This window comes from Poeciliopsis prolifica, unplaced genomic scaffold, assembly GCF_027474105.1.
Source record: "Poeciliopsis prolifica strain line A6 unplaced genomic scaffold, Auburn_PproV2 SCAFFOLD082, whole genome shotgun sequence".
Classification (NCBI taxonomy): domain Eukaryota; kingdom Metazoa; phylum Chordata; class Actinopteri; order Cyprinodontiformes; family Poeciliidae; genus Poeciliopsis; species Poeciliopsis prolifica.
Genome location: NW_026562457.1, coordinates 826477 through 843532, shown reverse-complemented (window position 1 = coordinate 843532; position 17056 = coordinate 826477). Strand labels below are relative to the sequence as shown.

General features: G+C 46.8%; 1 protein-coding gene across 1 annotated transcript; it reads right to left on the bottom strand.

Annotated features, from left to right (window-relative positions):
- Nucleotides 1–10084: 10084 nt before the first annotated feature.
- On the bottom strand, nucleotides 10085–16318 carry LOC129352906 (sorting nexin-21-like). Its single transcript, XM_055022112.1, is given in 8 exon segments — nucleotides 10085–11708; nucleotides 11711–11952; nucleotides 12855–13020; nucleotides 13090–13231; nucleotides 13496–13638; nucleotides 13641–13691; nucleotides 13785–14075; nucleotides 16135–16318. Coding segments are annotated over 7 exon segments (1233 nt in total). The 5' UTR covers nucleotides 14068–14075; nucleotides 16135–16318; the 3' UTR covers nucleotides 10085–11502.
- Nucleotides 16319–17056: the final 738 nt, after the last annotated feature.

Below are 17056 nucleotides of genomic sequence, written 5' to 3'. Positions count from 1 at the left end.
TTGTTCACATCGAACTGTTTTCCATGTGACATGGAGTCCATAAGGTCAGAGCCGGCGCTGCCAGCAGAGATGACGCTGCGCTCTGTCTGCTGCCCTGATGGACACAAACACGGCTAGCAGCTGAAAGAGCTAATTACACTTGGTAATATCCATTAGGATAGTGGGAAATAAAGAAATGTATTTCCTTTATTTGCATATATTGGTGCCAACTACTTACCAATGTCAGCAGTAGCATTGGTAACTGATACCAGTGTCCTGAGTTGGTACCGATGTAGCCAATTGGAACGCTTGGCTGTGGAATTCCAACTGTGAACTCATCACTTTTCCATCCATGACTCCTTCTGCTTGATGTGGCTGGCCTCTTCCTTTACACAGGAGCTACTATGGTCACATGACTGTGACCCCTGACCCTTACCCAGCCAACAGCCACATGATGATCTCACCTGATGTCTATCCACCCAATGGCTACCTCCCCACAGCATCAAATGATCAAAACCCCGGTAACAACTACCTGCCCAGTGTCTCGTACAGCTTGGACCACCTGGACGACTGGACTACCAGGTGACTTTATGTTTCCTCGCTCTCAGATTTACCTGGGTACGATGATGCGCTCTGCCCTTCTGATCCGGTTTATCTTCCAGGGTCCGGAGATGTTGCCCTACCAGCCAAACTCAGAGAGCTGTCTGATCGGCTGCTATAGCTCAGAAGAAGGGAAGCCGAGGAGTTTCCCCAGACAGGTACATGAGGTACAAGTCTTCCATCAGTTCTGAAATATAATTACTTCCTGATTCTCAAACTGGTTTCTGTGTTGGAGATCTGTAAAGGTCAGTGGAACTGACTGAAAATGTGTGTGCTTGTTGGGGTCAGCACTTAACTCATTGATTTAAAGTTGGATTTCGACAATTTGCTGGTTTGAAAATTGCACAATCTTTAAGGCAGCGTTCACAGCATCCTGTTTTATCTATGATTGGACTCCATTCCTGCCTATAAAGTCTGGTTTGGATGGGGAAGTATGTAGTTGAACTATTAGACGTAGAGGAAGTCTTAAAAGTTTGGTAAATGCGTCGATTATCTCCATCACTAACTCACCTTTTTGTTGCCTTTTTAGTCTGACTACCGACCTCCTTGGAGGCCGGACCGCCCTCTCAGCTACCTGCCCCTCAGCGAGCTTGACAGCGGGTTGGGATGTGGTCCTGACAGCCCGCACCACAGGGTGGCGCTCTCAGAAGCTGAGACAGATGCTATGTCATCCTTACCAGGCCACACCCCTTCCTCTCAAGGCTCCTCCTCATCCTCGGAGTCCCTGATCTCATCCGAACCCAGCGACTCTGGCTTCCACAGCGTCAGCACCGGCGAGCACAGGAGACTACACAAGATTCCTAGCAGCCACACCCACCGGCAGGCTCACCACTTCCGCTCAGGCCACTCCTCGAGAGCAGAGAGGACGCTGGGATTTGGAGTCCATCCCTGAGACAACGCCGATGACCCACTCTGGACCAGCACAGGCGTCCCGGTGCTCAGTGGGAAACAGCACGACCACAATGGTTCACTTCCACAGAGCGGAGAGAAGTCCCACGTTACCTCGCCACCATTCACCCCCATCACCCTCTATGGTGAGTGACACTAACTGAAAAGCTAGATGTACTGATCCTAAAGTACATCTAAGATCAGTACATCTAGTACTGACCCTACTAGAGCTAACTCTAGAGGTTTATGTCAACATGCTACTAGCTATAAAGCAACCATCTCAACAATGACATGACGTCTCTGGTCAGTGGTAATAAAGGGTCAGATTTATTACCACTGACCTTCCTGTGGGCTTTGCTAACTCTGTTGCTGATTTTATCTAACTCACCACAGTAGGACATCAATATTTAAACTATTTACTGTAAAACTACAACAATGCATTCTGGGTACAGAATAAATGTCATTGCTGGGTGGTACCAATAAAAAGCCTCACAAAGCAATTATTATATTTACAGGTTTGCATGCAGTTATGTACTTAAATAAGAGCAAGAATATAAACATCTAACTTCTACTTGTTTATGGTGTGCAGGTAGTCGCACCGAGCCCTGCCAGCGGAGGGCACTGTGGCTGGAGCAGCAACAGCAGGGTGGAGGCAGAAAGATGGAGGCTCCAGGAGGAGTCGAACAATAACAGATTTGAGTGAAGGACAGCGGCGCCGCAGAGCAAGCCATCCCAACATGACGGACCCAAACGGCCATAGAAACACTCACCAGGACAGCCATCCGAGTCCCAGCAGTAGCACGATGGGACCGAGGAGCAGGGCCAGTTACCCAGTAACTGTCACCCCACTGGTCAGGTCAGCCTAGACAGAGTCAGTCTGCTCAACCATCAAAGCTCAAACCGGAGCAGAGAGGAGGACTCCCTCTCCAAGAGTCCTGGATCTGCCTCCAGTGGAGTCAGTGGAGTCTCAGACTGGCGAGCATTTCAGACTCTCGGGAGTCACATGGAAAAACCCAAAAGTTCTTGCGGTCCCTTCTACAGCACACTGGGGGCTCCAGAGCGAAGCGCACGATCCCCAACGTCTCCCCGCTCCAGACTATCCAATCAGAAGTCAGTTAGAAATCAGCTGCTCAGAGCCCGAGCTTACCGATTGGCCAGGGAGCGCAGTGAGGTCACAACGGATGAAGAAATGCGGGGAGACGGGTCAAGAGGAGGCGAGGATGAATGGGAGGATGGCCGCTGGGCGGGGAGATACTGGAGCCGTACGGAGAGGAGACGACACATGGCGTTATCAAGGCAACACAGAGAGAGGAGGGTCGGGGTGGAGGAGCATTTGGGTGGATGCCAGGGGGCAGCGGCCTCTCAGATGGTGCTGGAGCTGAGCCACCTGAAGCAGAACCGGCTGAGGAACAGCAAGCTGCTTGATGATTGGACCACAGTGGAGGAGCTGCTGACACATGGGACGCGAGTGGAGAGTGACAGTCAGCTGTGTCCCAGTCCGCTGCTGTCAGTCACCACCGTCTGATCCCACACAGGCACTTCCTGTTAGCGCAGAGCGAAACCTCACTAAGGTCCAGATTCATGAAGGGTTCAGCTAATGTGCTCCAGAACGTTGATCCAGGTTGATCCACTCCAAACCATCCAGCTTGGTAGGTCTGAACTTCTAAAAGTTAATTAGCCAAAAATCATCATTTACAACCAAATCTGTCAGAGAATGCCATTCCAAAGAACCACTTTCTAGTTGTCCACACAAAGTTTTACCTGGTTGATGTCCGTCCCCTAAAGCCTTGCTCAACTCAACATCTTTCTGAGCAGCTACCTGCCAGGTGTTAAGCCCAAATGTTCACCGACAGCTGGTCAGACTGGAGGCCTACAGGAAGACGAACCTGAGCAATAACTTCCACATTTCAGGAAACACTGCCTTCCAGCTGCAACTATGTTGAGTCTGGATCTCAGCGATGTCAGAACTGAAGGGCACAATGTTGCAACCGTGGATCAGAACCTGGAGGTCTGACCTTAAGTTCAGACCTGAAATACTTAGTGGAAAAGATGGGAAGAAATGTGTCAGCAGCTCTGCAGAACAACCCGAGTTGAGTTTGAACAAACAGCAACATCTGAGAGGCGGAACCAGCTGGTTTCATGAGTCAAAGGCCTCTGAAGAGATTCACAACTCTGCTGAGAATCTTTGCACAGCAGACTGTCTGTGACTCTCATCAAATATCACACGACTGGTATTTCCTGGTGAAAAGTGACTCCATCTCATCTTTGGGTAAACTGGCTCAACTCAATGTGTTTGTGCCATAAATATCAGAGTCGATTCTTCAACGTTACAGGACTGCTGGAAGCCTGACTGCACCTTGGAGGACTTCTGCACCTTTCTCATCAAATAGCCTCCACATCCTCCTAGAGGCTGATTCACCACTGAGTTTCAAGTCATCGCTGTTGCTGGTTTATTTCTGACTTTTCTGTTTTCAGGTTCTTTTCTCTCAGACAGAGCAGATGTGCAAATATATGAGGCGTTATCAAGAGATTTCCTATTTCCTATGTTACAGGCTCGTCATTGGTCTGTTAATCCCCAGGTCAGTAGAACTTCTCTTGATCATCTAATGATGGTTTTTATGATCTCTGAAGTGAAAGCATCAAACATACACTGGATCTATCAGAAGCTAAGATTTGCTGTTTGTTAATTGCATTTGTCAGCCTTTGAGCAACTGGTCATCAAACACAGTCCAGAGTTAAAATATGTTTTAGTTCCATCCCCTGTTGAAATTATTTTTATTTTTTGTTGGCTCCATGAAATACCAGAAATTCAAAGGATAATCATCAGCAAACATGATAATGTCTACAGTTCCTGACTTGAAAAGTTCAGTGCACAGATGAGGCTCTGGAAGGGACATGACACTGCTTGTGTTGAAGTCTCAGTGCATCATGCGAGTAGCAGCAGATCAGATGGATGACAGAGTTGGGAGGTTGGTGGTCCGGTGCCAGTAGTTACCCTCCCTGCGGACGGGGCAGAACACATGCTCAATGTCGATGCACAAAGTCCTGGTGAAACTCTGTCCCATGGTGAGGTCATGGAATGGGTGGGACATGAGGACACTGAGGTGGTGCCGTGACGTTAGCCCTCCCCACTGAGTCACTACAGCCACTGGTCACCAAAAGTCAGTGAAGTAACTTAAGGCTTCCACATGTTTCTCCAGAAGAACTGAAATCAATCATCCATGATGTAGGAACTTGACGAAAATTGCATCAACTTGTTTGCTGGAGAGCAGCCATCTCCAGACCAGACCCGCTGCTGCAACATGGCTCTGTGAAATGTTGTGATTGGTCAGAAGTTTGTTTTTGTATTTTATGTAGAAATACATTCAGACAGCAATGTTGACATTCCCTTCAACTTGTCTGCTTCCTCTATCTAATTTTCACAGACAATAGGATTACTTTTGAGGAACGTTTATCACATGTGGTGAGGAATTACGTATATTTGTACAATTCTGCCAAAAGGTCTGGCAGCTACTCCAGGACCACTGCGTTAAAGCAAAATGGAGGAGGCAGTGAGGGACTGGTGAGCCTGGCAGGAAGAAAGTTATGCCCAAGTGCTACTGGGTTGTGACATACTGAAGGGAGAGAGGTCTCTCCAGGCAGTCTGTGACATGATTGAAAGAAAATACAAATGTCACATGCGATCATTGTCAACTCTTTGGCTTTGGATGAAATATGGGATAGCCGTGGCAAAGCGTGGCATCAGGAGAAACGCCGCTGTGTCTCTCCAAGAGTATGTCAGGTTCAGTCAACTGTCCTCTAAACTATCTGGGTCTCCCCTGTGGTGGTCATCTGTGGTAAAGCAGAGCCGAGAGTCGCCATGGAACATGAAACACCATTTAAAGCTGTGACTGCCATCATCAGGCCATGCACAGGGTGTTGAATCAGCAACCAGCTGATACCTGTCATGGTGCTAGATGTCATTTAAACTCCTGGAAAGAGTCCAGGCCCTGTCCAGATGTCACAGGGTTCTGTGATGCTTGATCCTTGGTGTGTCATGTCTTTGGAGAGTGGGACCTTCTTGATGTGTTCCAGATGGACACTAATTCTGGGCCACTGCGACTTTTGTACATTCAACACTCTGGGCAGGTACCGGAGCCCTTGGACGTCTCCTCTGGGTCTGCTGACCTCCTCAGTGTTCCTGGTGACTGTTGGATGCTGAGGTTACTGCCTGATGACACTGTCCTACTGTTTGTGATGTTGACTCCACTGCCTCCTGGTGGCGGTGATAGATGCAGTAACTCCTCAAAAACCAAAGAGTAGAAACCTTAAGAAAAGCTCGACGAAATCCACTTGTTTAAAGGATCCTCGGCTCCTTGAAAGCAAATGCAAGAAGTGAAGACTGCATGAATACTTCACTCTTTATTGGAGCTCTGTTTTGTGTTAGTTCCACTTCCCAACATTCATAAAACCACTCTGCCGGCAACTGAAGTGGTGACAGCACACAATCAGAAATCTATTCACATCACCACTTAGTTTTAAATGAGATGTCAGCAGCAGATTCAAGCAAACTGGCACTTTTCATCCTTTAACTGACAAATTGAGCCTCTTATCCAGCCTGTCAGACTATCAGAGATGACATTCAGGTAGTTTGAGATCTGAGTGGATCAGTCAGGAGATGAGGAGAACCGGAGCATCTCACTACTGTGAATGGAAAATACTGATGTTGTTTCATCTGCAGTGAAGGGCTGCTGGAAGCCCACACGACTACAGAAGACGTTTGTAGAGAGATCTCTGTCAGAGTTCAACGTTATGATGTAACTGTTCAATGCAATTTGTTAAATATGAGCAAATGTCTATTTATTTTCATATTTTAAAGACTGAGTTTATGAAATCTGAGATTTATTGTCTAAAAGTTGTAAACAATAATAGATGTCAGGATTTGTTTTTCTAATCTGTGTGTGTTGGTGTGTATGCCGTTGCAAGAAGGAGGGTGCAAAGTTTGATACTGTCTGTAGTGTTTAGCCAAAGATATTGTGTAGATCTGATACCTGGACAATCAGTCACTGTATAATGTAGGAGTATATTTTATAATCATATTAGTTTTATATATTTTATGCTTTATTTTGCCTTCTGCTGGTCTGTACATAGATGTTAGCATAAACCACATTAGCACTGCTCCTAATTAGCAAACATGTCAACGATCCACTGAAGTGTCACAAGTCCTTTGGGATTTTCTCAGACCTTAAATCATGTCAAGTTCAACCATGTTGTGAAGCACAGATAGTTGCATCCATCCATGCCAGGGACCAGCAAACAGTAGAGAGGAAAAGGAAACGGTCTACAAAGGGACAGACTGCCGGCCGCAAGGGTCACAGTGGGCCCAACTGGACCAGTGGGGGCTTTCTGAGAAACCCAGAGAGACCCCAGGTACCCAAAACAACTGATTCTTTCACTAACCAGATCTATCATTCAGACAAACAGACAACACCGTTTCCCGCTGCCTGTAGGGTCCAGAAATCACCAATCAAGCAGGTCTAATCACACGGGCCAGCTTTCAGAAATCAAGCTGGGATTGATTGTCGTAAGCATTTCGCTTAAGTTTGTCAGGCATCTCTAGTTTTAAAGGAGAAACAAACAGGTGGTGTGTGTGACCTTATCAGTTTAGATCCAGCTGAAGCTTCATCGTCTCTGAACGAACGACCTTCAAGACCAGTTTGATCTCAGCACTTCACTATATCCTACCCTTTGTCTGTGAACTGGAAAGAAACGATGTGTGACGCAGCATCCTGTGGCGGTCCTGGTGAGAGTTTGCCTTAAATTTGTCTGCCATATTTTGATCTCAGGTCATTCCTAAATCACATCTACCAGAGCCAGCTAACCCTTAAAGAAGTCAACTTTTGTTGGCTACAACCTTTGAACCCACACATCGGAGCCTCTGCTGCTTTGGCAAACCTGCCTTGGTTCCACAGAGCTCTAGTGGCCCCAAAATATAATTAGACCCTCTTCAAGATGAAACGGTCAAATTATGACCTGGAAAACAACAAAAAGAAAATGGCTGAAGATCCCCTCTTATTCACACACATTTCTCACACTGTTCCAATGTTGGAAAAATCAGCTGAAATCTCAATTCCAAAATCCAATATGGCTGCCTGCCATGTAAAAACTTTTGATGGCTGCAAAAATGAGCTATTTATTTGGACTTCTGTCAGTGGTAGTGATAACATTTTAACCTGATGCACCTGCAGTCCCACCTCTGTGTGTACGAAAACAATGGACAGACTTGCATTCTAATTGTTAACAGCATGATAGTTAGCATGTTAGTTAGCATGCTAGTTAGCATGGTCACCAAGCACAGTAATGAGAAAGTCTTGAGAGTTTTTTAATTTGCAGCTAAACATGTTAGGTTGGTCTTGATGTAGTTAGCAGAGCCTGAGGTCCAGCAACCCAAAAACTCCTGCTACACCAAAGAGATTCTGAAAAAGGGAAACATTTTAATTCTGTTAAATAAATGTGATTGTCTGTTAATTTCAGGTCGTGCCAACTTCATATAAGTAGCTACACTTTATGTTTGTGCTTAGCTTAGCTTAACTCAGTTTAGTTTAATTTAATTTGGTTTTGCTTAGCTTAGCATAGCATGAAGGCTTGCTGGAGTACAACCAGCCCAAATCTGAAACACTTTTATCTTTTATCTTCAAGTTTTCTTTATAAGTAAATTTATAAATTAAAATATTTTTAGCTCATAAAGAAAGTGAATTGTTCTTCTGGTCCTGGCTGTTGATTTAATTCTGGTTCTGGTCCACTCTGATAAACTTCACCTACCTGTATTGAAGCTTCCCGCGCTCCGTCCGCCTGCCTCCCCATCTAACCCCCCCCAAAACTCACCCCATCCCTTAACCCCCCCAAAACTCACCCCATCCCTTAACCCCCCCAAAACTCACCCCATCCCTTAACCCCCCCCAAAACTCACCCCATCCCTTAACCCCCCAAAACTCACCCCATCCCTTAACCCCACCCCTAGCCCCGCCCCTAACCACCACGTCATCAGGACGGACATGATGAAATATGGCGGCTGCTGTGACTCACCCAGCTCTGTTCTTGGGTTTGTGATTTGCGTGTACCTCACTGTGAAACTGAACCGTGATCTTTGTGACCTCAGTGGTGGAAAACTGGTTGGAGAAGTTTGGAGGAAATGACATCACAGGAGTCTGTGACGTCAAAACTGCTTACTGTGAGTCTGGATTCTGTCGAAATTCAGCATCTCAATAAAGTTTTATAATGAACTTTCAGTCTCAATGACTTTTAAAACCTTTTCAGTTATTTTTTTACATAATTAGAAATAAATTCCTTTTTAACAGGAAAATAAACATTTTAATGCCTGAAATGCTGATGTGACCAAACGTGTCTGCTTTATTTTTGTGTTGAAGCCGCTTGCATCAGAGGGTTGCTATGGCAACAGCGACTGGTCCTGCTGCTGTGAACCGTGACCGTTGCCATGACAACGAGCGTTTCCGTGGCAGCCAGTCTCGCAGCTCTTGGCCTTGTCACCATGGAGATGCGCCTCCGAGCCGCTCATTGACAGAAAACAGCCGTCATCTGAACATCCGAACCAGCCGGACCGAACCGGACCGATCCGAACCTTCCGGACCTTCCGGACCCGGCAGACAGTCCAGAGGGGGAAACCTGCTGGAGCAGGGCGCCCTCTGCTGGCCAGAGCCTGGGATTACAGCCGCGGCTGTTCCGACAGGGAAGTTGATCTCCAGAAAAATCTTATTTAATGTGAAACATTAAGCTACTGACTTCATCAGAAACTACTGAAGTCGATCAACAGGAAGTCATCAGATTAGGTTTTAACTTTATGTCTCATAATTATGACTGACAAAGTTGAAATTATAATGTATTATCTCAGATTTATGACTTTTATGCTCAAAATTCTGACTTATGTTGTAAATTTGCCTTTACCACCCAGTCTGATTACCTTTAATTTGCTGTTATGATTATCAGTTGGAATCTGGAAATGAGTTAATTAAGGGTCTGCAATTAACACATTTTAATCAAAAACCATATCAGTTATTGAAAAAATAAGAAAATTTTCAACCCAAAGACCCTTTTGCTGCTAATTATTGAATAAATAGATATCTATATGCAACAAATACATTTATATTTTGAATCTGACCTTCAGGTTCATGAACCCTCAGATTGCAGCAAAGTGTTTTTCTATCTGTTCATCTGTCCAGAGCTTCTCTGGTCAACACACCTGCAGGTGCTGGCATTAGCATTAGCTGCTACATGTTTAGCATGGAGATGCTGTTTTAGCCTTTAGCTCCTTTTAGCACAACTTAAACACAACCACAGTCTTGTCCAGCATCCAATCACATGGTTCAGAAGCAGCTTCATCCTTGATCCATGTTAGCAGATGCAGCTAACAGGTTTATGGCTTTAGCTGCAACACAAACAGCTCTGGATAATTTATGTTAAAAGGAAACTAAATAATAAATTGCATTAATAATTTTAACACATTAAAATCTATGTGATTAATAGAGTGTAACGAGTCACGGCCACAGACCTAGAGCCAGAATAGAAATCTTTAAACTTTTGTTTTTGTACAAAAAGTAAAAAGAGAAATAACAAAAAACAATTACAATAATAATTAAAAGTTTTATTCCATAAAAACATATTTGGATAAATCTTTTAAATCAAACTCCACAGGAAGGTCCGTCTGTGTTTACGCTCCCTGACAAACAGAGACATGAACTTTGTTCCTCCTTTAAAAGAGTTTGGTTTTTAGGTTTCAGGCGAAAAGTTCAGTTTGATTTCAATCCAACCAGACAAGCTTCTACGAAACTAAACTCTCTATCGCGCCCTGGAGGCTGCCTGCTGTGGAAACCAGCAGACGTTTCCAGCAGAAAAATATTAATTGCATCACTAGGTTATGTTGTTGTTACTTTATATTCAGCCTCTGAAAGAAAATTATTATTTTTAAACTTCATTTTGACCAAAAATGCTTTTTGCTGCCATTCCAAACCACAAACCAGAAAAATCATCTGAAACACAAATTAACAGAAAAACAACGGAAACTAATATTAAAGGCAAACTGGTGATAAATCTGGACACAAGAAATGACAATAAATTCCCTTCTTCGAGGTTTTTTAGATTATCAGTAACGAATCGAAATGACATGTAGAAAATGACCTGAAAAAACATCAAACTGAAAATGATGAAACTTAACGGAAAATTCACCTGAACTTATTCAAAGTCCCAAAGAGCAGGAAGTTCAGGTTAAAGTCTCCAGTCAGTCTGAAACTCTGCCCTCTGCTGACCCCAACCTGGAACTGCATGCAGACAGAAATAATTGCTTCAGTGACTATAGTTACATCTATTTTCCGTATTTTTCTGATCTAGTTTTTGATTGAAAATGTGCCACTGAAATGTGGAGCTTTATGGAGTCATAATACTGCTGTGTTATGATTCATGGACTTAAATTCAACGAATGATGCTGTGAACTTTGTTCCTTCTTTAATCCTTTGTTCACTAATCAGCCGTCAGATTGTCACATTAGCTGCTGATGCAAATCAAAGCTCACATCTATCCACCATCTCGTCATCACTCGGGGTCTCCGTGGCAACTGCAGCCAGGTCTGTGCCTGCAGGGGGCGCCGCCTCAGGCCCTGCTGCAGCGGGCGCCGCCTCAGGCCCTGCTGCAGCGGGCGCCGCCTCAGGCCCTGCTGCAGCGGGCGCCGCCTCAGGCCCTGCTGCAGCGGGCGCCGCCGCAGGCCCTGCAGCTGTTAAACTGCTTTCAGTCTGATCAGTCAGGTGGTCTGGCTGAAAGCGGATGTGAAACTCTGAGGAGGTTTCAGGTCGTTTCCGAGAAGGAGAAACTGCGGCGTTGCTTCTGTCGGCAGCAGTCAAGCCGACCTCTAACCTGGATCTAATCAGGGCGGCGGCTCAGATTACATTTAATTTCCATCCAAAACCAAAAACTCTTCTCATTTATTGCTTTTTCTACTTGATGCCCGCAGCAGGAAGCAGGACTCTCTGCTTCCTGCTGCGCGCCACCTCAGCCATCGCCATCGCTCTCCTGCAGTTTGTGTTTGACCAGGAAGTCCCCGATGGTCACATGGTCATCTGGCCCCGCCCCCTCCAGCTCCTGCAGATGCTCCTCCCACCGCTGCTTGTCTCTTCCTGTTTGCCACGACAGACGGATCACCGCCTGCAGCAGCGGCAGCGCCAGCGACTGCAGCGCTGCGTCCAGCTGGAAGGGGAGGGTTTGTCCTGCAGTGGGAGGGGCAGGAGCATGCAGAGGGCGTGGTCACAGTGCTCCAGAGCCTCCTCCAGCTGCTCCACCTCCTGGAAACAACAAGCCAGCCCCACCAGGGTGAAGAACCAATGGGAGGAGGCTGGGGGCGGGGCCTGTGTCTCATCGTCATGGTAACTGGCCCAGCCCAGCTTGTGTTGGAGTCTCTTGGCGTTGAGCAGCGGACCCAGAGCCTCCTGGAAACGTTCAGCTCTGAACAAGAAGAAAACATCAACTTACCCTGGAAAACCTGGAAAAGTCTGGAAAAACCTGGAGAACCAGGATCCAGATCCTGATTTAGTTTCGACAGGTTCATCATGAGTTGTTCTCTGCTGCTGTTAGCTTTAAGGAGTCCACTGCTAGCTCAACACGTTAGCATCAAAATGCTGGATTTCCCTAAAACTGTTAAAGAAATCACATTTATGACAAAACTGTTGTCATATTTTCATCTTCGGAGGTCGTCAGGTTTTATTTACCCAGTTTATTAATATTCTATAAATCATTTACATAGCCCAATCGAGCTAACACCATTAGCAGGAGTTAACACCATTAGCAGGAGTTAACACCTTTAGCAGGAGCTAACACCGTTAGCAGGAGCTGACACCATTAGCAGGAGCTGACACCTTTAGCAGGAGCTAACACCATTAGCAGGAGCTGACACCATTAGCAGGAGCTGACACCTTTAGCAGGAGCTAACACCATTAGCAGGAGCTGACACCATTAGCAGGAGCTGACACCTTTAGCAGGAGCTAACACCATTAGCAGGAGCTGACACCATTAGCAGGAGCTAACACTGTTAGCAGGAGCTGACACCTTTAGCAGGAGCTAACACCGTTAGCAGGAGCTAACACCTTTAGCAGGAGCTAACACCTTTAGCAGGAGTTGACACCTGAATGATAATTGATATGTAGAAATTCCTGTTCTGGTTAGACGGTGCTAGCTTCGTAGCATCTAGAATGCATCATCTACCCAAGATGCATTGCAGGATAAAGATGGCGACAGCATGCAGTATTCTTATTGTGTGTTTTTATTCTTTTATAAATTCCTCAGATGAAGCATGTTGTTCTAAGAAGTGATGCATCATGGGAGCTTCTTGTCTGAGGCGGCGTTCTCACCTGATGAGCAGTTGGCCGGCCTGCAGGTCGCTCAGGTAGAAGAACTGCCGCACACTCGGCGCCCCCCGCAGGTCGGGCAGCGAACACAGGTGAGAGAGGTACTGCTCGAATGCCCGGCTCCGCTTAGCGATGGTTTCCGCCGTGAAGTTCCTGCGCAGCTTCTTTCCTGCCAACGTAGAGACGTCAGAGCTCAAACCCAAAGCGCTTCCTGTCGCAGGACGACGCGGCGCCTTACGGGGAAACGAGACGCGCTCCATCTGGTTGCCGTAGTTACGCCTCAGAGTGGCGTGGAGCCGCTGGAAGTCGGAGTAGCGGCGGGTGATGACGGCGGGCATCTTGTCGCTGCCGCCGGACTGGATGACATGGATGGCGTAGAGCTGCGGGACAGAACCGGGTCAGTCGGGTCGGTTGGTGATACGTTGTGTGACGTATCGGGTCGGGTCATTGGGTCGGGTCATCGGGTCGGGTCATCGGGTCGGGTCATCGGGTCGGGTCATCGGGTCGGGTCATCGGGTCGGGTCATCTGGTCGGGTCATCGGGTCAGGTCATCGGGTCAGGTCATCGGTCGGGTCATCGGGTCGGGTCATCTGGTCGGGTCATCGGGTCAGGTCATCGGGTCGGCACTCGGAGGAAGAACTCACCACATACTTGGCGGCGCCGTCCTGAACCACGCTGGCGTCCGTCACCTCGAACAGCAGCCCGTCTGCCGGCCGTCTCACGCCGTGGCCGGGACTCGACCCGCCGAGTCCGCGCAGGGTCCGCCAGCCGTCCTGGAGCTGCCGGTCAGCAGGGTGGAGGAGGCGGGGCCAATGGGGGACACGCCCACCGGACTGGCATCTGTGAGAAACAACAAACAGGAAATGACGCCCTGACCGGGCTAATCCCACCAGGACCGTCGGTTCTCAGAAAACGTCCCGACGCGTCGGCGACCTGTGCTGCTCAGTCCGTCCTCCAGCGACTCGCCCAGGAAGTCCGAGTCGCTGTCTATCGCCTCGCCGCCGTCCTCGCCGCCGAGCTCTCCGTCATCGAAGCACAGCGTTCCCCGGAGACGCTCCGTCACGCACTCCTCCTCTTCCTCCAGCTCCGCCTCCCACTGCTCCTCGCTGAAGCCCCGCCCCTCGCTCTCCGGGTCGCCGTCCTCCCGGTCCGGGTCGGCGCCCGGGCCGGTCTTGAACAGAGAGCGCTTCAGGCGGTCCAGAAAGCGTGCCGCCATGACGCCGCCTGCAGGAACCAAAGGTTTCATCCATCAGTTCCCATCAACACCTCAGATCTGACCTTTGACCTTAAATGTCACTGATGGACTTTCAGGTCCCAGAACATTTACATAAACTTTTTCCGTTTGAAATCGTTACGTCTGTTTGAATTCCATCTTTATATGATAAAATTTCTCCAAATTCTTTGAAATAGAAAAATGTACAAAACTATAAAATGAATCATAAAACATTAAATACACCAAGTATCTTCATCCTGAGTTTATAAAGAGGTTTTGCTAAAACAATGTTTACCAGTTTATCTGAGGTTGAACTGAGTTCAGATCATTTATTTCCAGGTTGAAGGTCACAGAGAAACGGCTCAGGTTCCAGGTTTCCTCCGAATGGAAACCATGTCACCGATTAATAATTCAGAGATCCGCCAAGGATCTGCAAGGCCTGCAGATCATTTCCTCCCCAACGGCTGCAGCGGATCAGGACTGAAACAGCTGAGCAAACTGCTGACCACCCACTCAACCAAACATGATGCTAGCTTCAGCTTTAGCTTCAGCTTTAGCTTTAGCTTCAGCTTCAGCTTTAGCTTTAGCTTCAGCTTCAGCTTTAGCTTTAGCTTCAGCCTGGTTTGCTTCAGCTCTGACCTGCTGGTTCTGAATCTGATCGGTAAATAGTTTCAAAGGAATAAAACTCCTGCAGGATCTGCAGAATACAAGAATGACAAGATTATCCACAGTCCTGTTGGGACCTTCAGCACGCTAATGAAATACTTAGCTTGGAGCTAAAGGTTTAGTTTGCTAACTAAATATTAAGGATTTATTTTAAAACTGTTTAAATTTGAGTTTATAAACAAATGAAAAAAAACATGTTCGAAGGAAGGAGAGCTCCGGTGAGATGAAGAATCGCCGGCCTTCCTGTTAGCTTTCAGTGCTGTTCTCACCTGAAGACAGAAAAATGTCTCCAGACTTTCTGCTTCAACAGATGATTTAAAGCTCACAAAACTGAGCATAAGACATCAGAAATCAGAGATTATTAATAAAACATGAGATAAGTTTGAAAGTCGCCATTTGTAAAGTTACAGTCAAAAACTAATAATCCGTGTTATTTAGTCTGTCATAAAAGAATAAAGAGATTTTCTCTATTTTTAAACATCCATCCATCGTCTGCCGTTTATCCGGGTCGGGTCGCGGGGTCAGCAGCTTCAGACTGGAGGCCCAGGCTTCCCTCTCCCAGCCTCTTCTTCCAGCTCCTCCGGGGGAATCCCACGGCGTTCCAGGCCAGCAGGGAGACATCGTCCCTCCAGCGTCTCCTGGTCTTCCTCTCCTCCCGGTGGGACCTGAACTCCTGACAGGAAGCCTCCATCCTGACCAGATGCTGAGCCTCAACTGGCTCTCTCCATGTGGAGGAGCAGCAGCTCTAGTCTGATCCCTCCAGGATGTCTGAGCTTCTCTCTAAGGAAGAGCCCAGCTCCCTACGGAGGAAACCCATTTCGGCCGCTTGTATCCCAGATCTCGTTCTTTCGGTCGTGACCCGAAGCTCTTGACCATAGATGAGGGTGGGAACGTAGATCGACCATAAATCGAGAGCTTCACTTTCTGGCTCAGCTCTCTTCACCATGACGGACCGGTCCAGTTCACTGCAGACGCTCCAATCCGCCTGTCGATCTCCTGATCCCTTCTGAACCCAGAGATCCTGGAACTCCTCCACTTGGAGCAGGACATCCCCCCGACCCGGAGAAGCCACTCCAGTTCCGGACTGGTCCCGGACCGGTTTCGGACTGGTCCCGGACCGGTTTCGGACTGGTCCCGGACCGGTTTCGGACTGGTCCCGGACCGGTTTCGGACTGGTCCCGGACCGGTTTCGGACTGGTCCCGGACCAGTTTCGGACTGGTTGCGGACCAGTTTCGGACCGGTTTACTGGTCCCGGACTAGTTTCGGACCGGTTCCGGACTGGTTTCGAACCAGTTTACTGGTTCCGGACTAGTTCCGGACCAGTTTAGCTGCTGCGCGGAGTTAGCAGCGCAGCTAACAAGTTTCCTCCTCTGAAAGTTGCACCAAAGCCTCCGGACACTCACCCTGGACTGGACCGGGACTCGCTCCCCGCTCCGCTTAGTCCATGTCGGCCCGGTTCACCTGAAGCCCGAGGTTCCGATCATAATCTCCGAGGTGGACCGTTCAGTCCCAGTTCTGGTGTCCGACCGACACTTTGGGCTGACTGCATCCCGATTCCCTCAAGCTTCCCCCGGCCACAGCCAGCGGGAGAAGGCGGGGCCCTCTGGATGTCGCTGGGTGACCATATAAGGACATGCAGTGTTCAGTTCCGTCCAGTAGAGGGGAGTAAAAACTCCTGCAACCGAAACTACACATTGTTCTGGTGCCATAAATTATGCAAATACTCTTACTTAATAAACCATTTTTACATGTGTTTGTTTAATTTATCATATTTTAAAAACATCTGATTTTAAATATTTACTTCATTTATATTTTATTTTTTTATTTCTTATTTATTTTCTGTATATAAATAATTTGTATTGTTTATTTTACATGCTGTGTTTGTTTAATTTATTGCATTTTTAATTAATGCGGAAACATTTAATTTTAAATATTTCCTCCATTAACATTTATTTTATTTATATACCTTACTTTTTTCAGATCTGTTTTACTATGTTTATTTTCAACTTCATTCTTTAAATAAAAACAATTCAATGGCATTTTAGTAATAAATGTTTAACATATATAATTTTTAAAATATATTTAAGTATTTTCTGCATTTAATGAAGTAGCTGAACTCTTAAATGTTCATAAATTTCAGAAGATCCAATTGAGATACTTGACTTGATTTTTTAATAATTTCTGTAAATATTATTAAAACTATAAATGTGGTAAAATCCTATCTGGCAGTGGAAATATTACATCTTCCTCGTCCACTGGATGTCAGGTCATGTTCTTGTGTTTGCAGCAACTTTTACATTCAAATTTACTGCAAATCAAACGTCA